Genomic DNA, 9,837 nt, shown 5'->3' with positions numbered 1-9,837 from the left:
GGTGAAAATGGCTACCGAATGCTATTTTTGTGTGAAAATTTTCGATTTTGTATTTTACATTTTTAACTTTATTATGCTATAACTTTTTGACAAATGTATGGATCATTACAATTTTTTTATGAAAAGTAATATTTATATAGATCTTTCATTCGACATACTTTTTTAGAGTACACTGCTAAAATAAACCACAAAAAATGTACGGACGTGTCACAAATTATAGTAGCAAAATAATTGCCTTACATTTTTACCATAGCTAAATTCACCAACGTACGAATAGAAGTGTTATTTTATATATATAAATGTATATAAAAAAATTTAAACAGAAAAGTATATTTGTTTCTATTTGTTAGTAAGCAATTGATGAAAATGTTATTATTTTTTTGTAAAAAACCCAAAGAAAAAAGTACGTATGTAATATTAATTTCTTACACCACATTTTATCTCTATAACAGCACTATATACAGAACGATTCAATAAGGAAAACATTCATTTTCTTGGAAACGATAGAAAAGTTTTAATTTTCGTTAAGAAAAATTGGTCAATAGCTTTCGATAATTTATTTTTAAACAAAATAATATATTGTTTATTAATAATGTGGACTATATTTTTATTGAGATTACTTGCACATTTTACAAAAGAATAAAAACTTTAGGTGCGTTGGACTTATTATTCGACGTCCGGTTCACGAGTAACTCACAACAAAAAGGCCTACGCCGTAACGCCGCCCGCTTACTCCATAATAATCTAGATCTTGTTTTTCCAATATAGTATGAAGTTAAATAATTTTTTTTTATTTCTTCAGGTATAAAAAACTTTAATGGAGCATCTATTTTTAGTTTAATATGATAAAAACAAAATTCTAACAATTTTATTCTTATTTTTTTATCTGATCAACCGTTGCGTTTTAAAATTATTTTAAGACTTAAAATACAAATTCATCATTAATTTGGTTTTTATAATACCGGGGACAACAATAATCTACTTCAATGGACCATAATTTATATTTTCACCGGTCATTCAACAATGTATGATAGTAAAATTGCATTAAATATTAGAGTATGCGTCTATTAATAGACATGAAATATTAAAGATAATATTTCTGTACGATAGATATCATCGGGTTGTATCTGTGACAAATGATGGCTAAGGCATTCTAAACAAGTATATTATCAATAGAAAATTGGTCAAAAATTATTAAACTTAATTAAACAAACAATAATAGCAAATAGTTTATAGGATAAAAATTATTATAAAAACAATATTTTTTTCAGTCATATAATCAAATTAAAAAATTGTGGTTTCTATCAAAGAAAACTAAAGTTTAGCTACTTTGTCCTTGAAGGGATAAAAAATATTATTTAACTATATATTATTGCTGAAATTTTTGGATCGAATAATATTTTCCTTTACAAAAATTAATTATTTTTAATAGTTTCCGAAAAAAATGTTTGTCTTAAAATAAGACTGGATAATCAATATTTCGTTTGGTTATTATATAGACTGGTTTTTCGCGATATTATATCTAATTTTAACGTTTTAAATAAAAAAATAAATATTAAAATTATGATGAAATTTATTTTATGAGTTTAGTTAAGTATTTTGTATTGTCATAGATACGTATTAAAAATAACAAACTACAATATTTTTATTTTTACAAATACTTGTCAGTTTCATTTTGAAAGCCACTTTGTTAGTGTTTAAAATATTTGTAAAAATCTTTATAGATAATTGAAAACTTAAAATTCATATATTTGTATAAAACTTGCAATAATAGAGATCTCCATAAAAAACGAAAAACATTTTGAGTCATTAAATCGAGGAAATGATATTTCTTTGATTCGAAACTTAACATTCNACATCTTGAGTCATTAAATCGAGGAAATGATATTTCTTTGATTCGAAACTTAACATTCCAATCAATCAATCAGATCTCATTACTCTGGAAAATGTGTGGACCTTCACGTATTTTGAACGATACATTGCCAATTATGTCAGACTCCAAATCAAAAATATCACCTACATTTGAACTATTTGAAAAAATTGGTAAGAAAGCATACATCATATAGACTAAGATTATGTTTTATTTAGTGAACAGTTTAAGTGAGCATTGCGAGTAATACATAAATTTGATTATTCTTTTTAATATTAACAATTACAAATATAGTTATATATTAAATTGTATTATTACATACCATTTTATTAAAAAAAAGAATCTAAATTTTTATCTGTTATTTTTTATTAAAAGATTAATAATATAAGTATAAATAAAGTTGTTTTTTTTTCTAAAAAACTAATTTTTATATAAAAATTTATAGTAACTAAATTGTTAAGAAAAAACACACATTTCTATGGTTAATAAGTAAATAAAATTATATATATGTGATTAAATCATTTAATTAGAATAACAATCATGAGATAATGAATTGTAAAATAAATAAATTATGTATAAAATAGTAAAATTATATATTTAAAATAAAAAAAAATTTCAATTGCACTTAAATTAGAGATTTTTTTGAAGTCAAATAAAATCTAACAAATCTAAAACATTTAATCTATACCAGCTATTTTTAAAACTTATAATCCTAACATATGTGTCCGCAGAGGATGAGTGACAAAGGGATAGTTATCATACGCTTGATTTTTTACATAATCAATTTTTAAAATCGCTGTATACTATAAAATTTTGTAAAATTGTATAATATAATAAGAAAAAAATTAATAGTGACACTCAATTTTATAAATAATACTACCAAAATATCTTTTATTTATAACAATTTGTCTGCAAGGCTCCCATTAAAATAATATTTATATTCTTCCTAAAATAAAAAAAATTAAATGTATATAAACATATATAATTTTTTTATTATTGGAAAGTTAATTTATTAACTAGACTCTAGTTAATAAATTAACTTTCCAACTGTGCTCTAGTTACTAGAGCACAGTTTATTGCGCAATGACCACTATAACCATCCCCCTAGACTGCACTGTGACTGCCCACTAACTATATTCAGCGGACAGTAAACTAAATATTTCAAAAAATTAAAAAGTCCTTGCATCCTANATATTCAGCGGACAGTAAACTAAATATTATAAAAAATGTAAAAGTCCTTGCATCCCAACGCAACAAATAACAAATATATCTGTTTCAATATAGATCAAAACTCTACAATGTTTGCCGATCATAAAGTAAAAAGTAAGGTATTCATTTGGGAGAGCAACATAATATGTTCGACAAAAGACTTGATGCTAAACGTCAAAACAAAAGAAAATAAAAGAATATCATTAAACAATTTGGAGCCAGAAACACCAACAAAAGAGAATGTTGATAAAGATGACCAAGTGTCTGATGCTCCCACTAAGAAGAAAGTAAATATCTTTATAGATCCCAACTCTTACCCCGATTCTAAGCAAATGCAAGATGAAGGCTACACATTTTTTTGGGATGAATCATTACATGTTCCCAAAGATGGAATGGTGTCTGATGCTCCCACTAAGAAGAAAGTAAATATCTTTATAGATCCCAACTCTTACCCCGATTCTAAGCAAATGCAAGATGAAGGCTACACATTTTTTTGGGATGAATCATTACATGTTCCCAAAGATGACCAAGTGTCTGATACTCCCATTAAAGAGGATGTAAATATTAATTTAGATTCCATATCTTTCCCCGATTCAAAGACTATAATAGGTGAGACAAAAGAATTGATACTAAACGTCAAAACAAAAGAAAATAAAAGCATATCATTAAACAATTTGGAGCCAGAAGCACCAACTAAGGAGAATGTTGTCAAAGATGACCAAGTGTCTGATACTCCCATTAAGGAGGATGTAAATATTAATTTAGTTTCCATATCTTTCCCCGATTCAAAGACTATAATAGGTGAGACAAAAGAATTGATACTAAACGTCAAAACAAAAGAAAATAAAAGCATATCATTAAACAATTTGGAGCCAGAAGCACCAACTAAGGAGAATGTTGTCAAAGATGACCAAGTGTCTGATACTCCCATTAAGGAGGATGTAAATATTAATTTAGTTTCCAAATCTTTCCCCGATTCAAAGACTATAGTAGGTGAGACAAAAGAATTGATACTAAACGTCAAAACAAAAGAAAATAAAAGCATATCATTAAACAATTTGGAGCCAGAAGCACCAACTAAGGAGAATGTTGTCAAAGATGACCAAGTGTCTGATACTCCCATTAAGGAGGATGTAAATATTAATTTAGTTTCCAAATCTTTCCCCGATTCAAAGACTATAGTAGGTGAGACAAAAGAATTGATACTAAACGTCAAAACAAAAGAAAATAAAAGCATATCATTAAACAATTTGGAGCCAGAAGCACCAACTAAGGAGAATGTTGTCAAAGATGACCAAGTGTCTGATACTCCCATTAAGGAGGATGTAAATATTAATTTAGTTTCCAAATCTTTCCCCGATTCAAAGACTATAGTAAGTGAGACAAAAGACTTGATGCTAAACCTCAAAACAAAAGAAAATAAAAGCATATCTTTAAACAATTGGGAGCCAGAAGCACCAACTAAGGAGAATGTTGTCAAAGATGACCAAGTGTCTGATACTCCCATTAAGGAGGATGTAAATATTAATTTAGTTTCCAAATCTTTCCCCGATTCAAAGACTATAGTAGGTGAGACAAAAGAATTGATACTAAACGTCAAAACAAAAGAAAATAAAAGCATATCATTAAACAATTTGGAGCCAGAAGCACCAACTAAGGAGAATGTTGTCAAAGATGACCAAGTGTCTGATACTCCCATTAAGGAGGATGTAAATATTAATTTAGTTTCCAAATCTTTCCCCGATTCAAAGACTATAGTAGGTGAGACAAAAGACTTGATGCTAAACCTCAAAACAAAAGAAAATAAAAGCATATCTTTAAACAATTTGGAGCCTGAATCACCAACTAAGGAGAATGTTGCCAATGAGGGAAAAGTGTCTAATGCTCCCAATAAGGAGAATATATATGAATCTTTTAACATTTCGGAGTCTAAATTGTTATCCAATAATTTTTCTTTGCATTTATTAATTATTATATTTTTATATATTTATTTTATATCTAGTAGTATATTTTAATACATATATTTGTTTTTGATATATTTTTATTATTTATAGAATTTTGTTTTAAATTTGTTTGATTATCTAAAATATACTATAAATATTAAAAAGTACTTGTTTTTATTTTTTCATAAAATGTTTTAAATGGTATCCTGAACCTCTATATTTTTTAATTTAACTTGTAAAATAAACATTAATTTTTAATATATTATAATTTTGTTAAAAATATTTTTTTTCTCTTTGGGAAATTGGATAAAAATTGTGTGATGTGTTTTTACTTTTAAACCGATAATGTATTCTATAATGTAAAATATAATTTATCATAAATTCATTAATCAGTTTATTTCACTAAATAAAAATAATAATTTATAAATTGAATTTTTTAATTTATCACTTTTCTCTTACTCTTATAATAATAAATTTTGAACATTGGTTAAATTTTGCAAAATTTATAATGAGTTACTCAATTTATCATTCTTGTGTTTATTAACCTATAATAGCAATAAATACCAATATTTATTTTTAATAATAAAATCATAATTAATATTTTAGAATATAAAATAACTATTCTTTATTGTATACAAAATGCTTAAAGGTCTTTTATAAACTTGATAAATAAATATTTCATAAACAAATATTTTATAAAAAAAAAGTTATTACTTGATATGTTTTATAAACTATAGATTTTATAGTGAAAAATTAATAATAAAAATACAATCAAGTTCACATATAATTTTTATTTATCACAACATTTTAATTATTAAATATAAAACTCAAATAAAAAAGCTATAAAATAAATTGTTAATACGCATTAATTAAATATTGTACATACATACAATATTAAGGTTATAGTTTAAAAATTATTTTTTAACATATTTATGAACTTTCCCACCATACCTTGCAACAAATGCATTTACATCAAACTTTCCTTTACATTCGTCATAATTCATATATCTTATTTTATCAAAAATTTCCCTTTCCCTCCATCCTTGATCATGTATTCCACAGATTGACCACATGCTTCCAACAAAACCACTTGGGTCTCGTCCATCCATACTGTATTTGTCATTAAGGTATATTGAATCCGCAAGAGCTCTTTCTGGTGTATCTGTCCATTCTAATATTTTTTTTGACCAATACATACGAAGAAAGCCATGCATCTTTCCTTCTTTAACCAGCTGAATTTGTGCAGAATTCCATAAATCATCGTGAGTTTGTGAACTTTCAAGTTCTTCTCTAGTATAAACATATTTTCTTTTGTCTTCTCTGAAAATATACATCATAATTAATGAAAAAATAAAGTTGATTATTTTTAAGTTTATCTACCTATGTTCATTAAGTATAGTTTGTGCCCAATTTGCTGCACCCTTAATGCTATCATATTTTGGATTATAAAAACAAAAGTTATCAGATAGTTCACGTCTAACAATTGCTTCTTCTCTATAAGCTGCAACACTTTCTGAATATTTACTTGAAAACTTGCTAACTTTTAATATACACCTTTGAGCTGATATCTGTCCTATAATGTATTTTATTTCAATCAACATACAATACGATAAAAATACAGAATATAATAAAACTAAAAATAAAACAAATAATTATAATTTTATGTAAAACTTTGTGTAATTGCTCATTTCTGCTAAGCAATTGATTGCTTAGTATATTTACATATAATAAAGTATAGTATCGAACACCCATAATATTATAAATAACTAAGATGATGATTATATATGTTTAATGATACAAACAAAACAACATGTAAGTCAAAGATAAGTTTACAATTTTATGATTTTGTTAAAATTATAACTTAATTTTGTATATAAAATTCAAAGATTTTTTTTTCTTTTTTAATACTAAATTATAAAATCTTCGTTTTTGAATGAATATAGGACTAGATAAATTTTGAAAAATTATTTGTTTAAAAACAAATTAATAATAATTGTTTAAACTAAAAATCTTAGAAAAATATTTTGTATACAAAAAAATATAAAGGAGCATTTGAATTCTTGATTATGACGTAATTTAAAAGTTATGTTTGAAATATAATTTATTTTACTAGTTAGTTTATCTTTTTATTAATTATGCTATTTTCAAAAGTTTGGATTTTATATTTGTTTCAAGTAAACATTTCATAATATGTAATTCAATAGAAAATTTTTTGGGAAGTATAATTTTAATATGGATTTGTAACGGTACGTATCCAAACATAGGGTTCATTAAATCTAGATCCCTAAATTAGACAACTTACATGATATTTATAAAATATGGAAGGGTAATAAATTATAGTTGTTACGGAGCACTTCTCCAAACATATTTAAAATAAAAAATATAGACGCTTATATAATATACGCTATAGCACTATCTAGCAGAAAAATAAATATAAAATATAATATAGTAGTTTTGAAAAATGACACTAGATAACGCTCGTCCACTAGTGCATTTAAGAAGCGAGATGGATTGATGAATGATGTAGATATAATTATGACAGACCGGATAAATGAGTATCTAGTAGATAGAAGTTGTCAATATAGAATGAGAACAAGTGGTATGGAATGTGTATATTAAGAATGGACATTTATAAAAAGGGAAATATCAAAGGGAGCCACCGTCGTTGTACACGTACAATTAGGAATTGTAGTACAAATAAGGCAGCAAGTAGAAAAAGTTTATTCAAAATAAATAAATAGTGATGAGCTTAATCGAACAATATCGATAATCGAATGATTAGTAACCGAAACATTTATATAATCGAGTGAACCTCTCGAGATTAAAATCGTCTGCTCCTATGATAAGAATAATCAATTATTATTATTTATCGAGAGAATCAAAAAATTATACGAAGTATGAATAAATATACCTATAATAAATACTTATTAATTTAAGTTTGCTTTTTTTATTTGTTGGTGTTTATTTATAATTGATATATTAAACTATAATTTAGGAATAATAATAACAATAATATATTAATAAGTACTTTAAATAAAAGACAAGTTGTTTTNTTAAATAAAAGACAAGTTGTTATTTTTATTATTTAATAATTATTACCTATATTTTAAAAAAACCGATAACAAATTAAAAAATAAAAACATAAGATAAGGTAGCAATAGCCGGCTTGACCATCATAATTAAAACACCTGATCCCACACCTAATTGATTTTTCATAAATTCACAACTAGTGAGAGAATCAGAACTCAGTAGTTTATCCAGTTCAGGACAAAACTTTGTTCTAATCGTCACATACTTCCCAAAAATGTGACAGATAAGGTGTTGCCATGAGTAGCGATTGAACGAGTTGAAAATAAGAGGACTCGAAGTCAACAATTTAATAATAATTCGACTATACTTTATGCTAAATAAAAACTTAAAAATAGTATTCTCTCGTTTCATCGTTTCATGGACATCATTCGAAATTACTTTTATTCGATTATATACATTTCAAGATCAAGAAATCATTGTTTTTATAATAAATGAGAAATCATTAGAAATAATCACTCGATTATAGAATAATCAATATTATTTAAAAAATCAGAATATCTCGATTATATAATAGATATGATTTCAATAATCGAAATATCTCGATTATGCCCATCACTAATCATATCTAAGTAACGGGCTGTCAGACGGTTGCTCTACCTGAGAGGCAACTTTATGATAACGTCACCGTCTTATACATCTGAATCAAAAAAATTCCTTTTTCAAATAAGGTGTATTACAGTTTGAATCATCCCTTAAACGTATTATGTTAAAGACGACTGTTTATAAAAAATAAAATTGGTGGAAGAGTACCGTTTCATAACATTAATACTACTACTTTTCATTACATTAATACTAGTACTTTTATAATTTTTGAATGTACAGTGTAATTATTAAGTAATTGTAAATTGTCATGATAACAGCTGATACCATAAAAATAATAGTACAATCACACATTTTTAGACTATTCTATCATATACGAGTCTACTAGCAAAGATTTCTATGCTACTAGTATTATGAGAGTAATAAATTTACAATTATAGGTGTAAAATTTGTTTTTATTTTTTTAAGTTTTAAAATTGTTCATTTTAACAGCCTTATTGAAACTTTTCAAATTTTATGAAAAGTTTCACTTTCACACTGACATCTCCCTCGTATATAATTTTAACTATATATACATAATTATTCAATGCATATCAAACATATTACATAATAAAAATTGATCACTTGTGACTAATTAATTAAGTAAAATTAAAACTATATTAAAAATATTTTTTAGTTTTTTAAATTAATAATATTTTTAATATAGTTTTAATTTTACTTAAACATATTACAATAACTTTTTAACATTTTGAGCATATGCACAATACTTTCTTGTTTATTTATGTTTACTTTATTATTGGAATTATACAGGTGGCCCAAAACTCACTGACAACTTAAATAACTTTTGATCCAGTTAATATTTTTAGCTGATTTTTTTTTAAATAATAGTTATACGTTAGGTCCATAGCTATATCTCAATAATTAATTTTTTTACATTTTATTAAAAATATTAATTATTTATAAATTTTAAATAAAATTTATTTTGAAGAGTAAAATTTAAGAAAAATTTTAATAAAAAAATATCTTATTAATATTGAGTAGAAAATATTCTGTAGCGTTTTGAAGTTTGTGAATATTTAAATTTTCATGTACTATTTTGCGGTATTAAACATTGAAATACGTATTGAGAAAAGGACAGAAGAAAACGCTATCTTTTCATGATTACTGTGTATACATATGATGATA

At 25.0% G+C, this 9,837-nt stretch overlaps 1 protein-coding gene across 1 annotated transcript in view; it reads right to left on the bottom strand.

The window, feature by feature from the left end:
• Nucleotides 1-5,803: 5,803 nt before the first annotated feature.
• Nucleotides 5,804-9,837, bottom strand: part of LOC126905709 (deoxyribodipyrimidine photo-lyase-like) — a 7,279-nt gene continuing 3,245 nt past the window's right edge. The window contains exons 2-3 of the mRNA XM_050685690.1: nt 6,403-6,595; nt 5,804-6,342 (exon numbers count right to left, since the gene is read on the bottom strand). Of these exons, the coding sequence (XP_050541647.1) occupies nt 5,937-6,342; nt 6,403-6,595 (599 nt within the window). The 3' untranslated portion in view covers nt 5,804-5,936. The remainder of the gene's footprint in view (nt 6,343-6,402; nt 6,596-9,837) is intronic.

This window comes from Daktulosphaira vitifoliae, unplaced genomic scaffold (genome assembly GCF_025091365.1).
Source record: "Daktulosphaira vitifoliae isolate Bord-2020 unplaced genomic scaffold, ASM2509136v1 Scaffold_4, whole genome shotgun sequence".
Taxonomy (NCBI): Eukaryota; Metazoa; Arthropoda; class Insecta; order Hemiptera; family Phylloxeridae; genus Daktulosphaira; species Daktulosphaira vitifoliae.
Note: the sequence above shows the minus strand (reverse complement) of the source record. Positions and strands in the feature narration are given on the sequence as shown.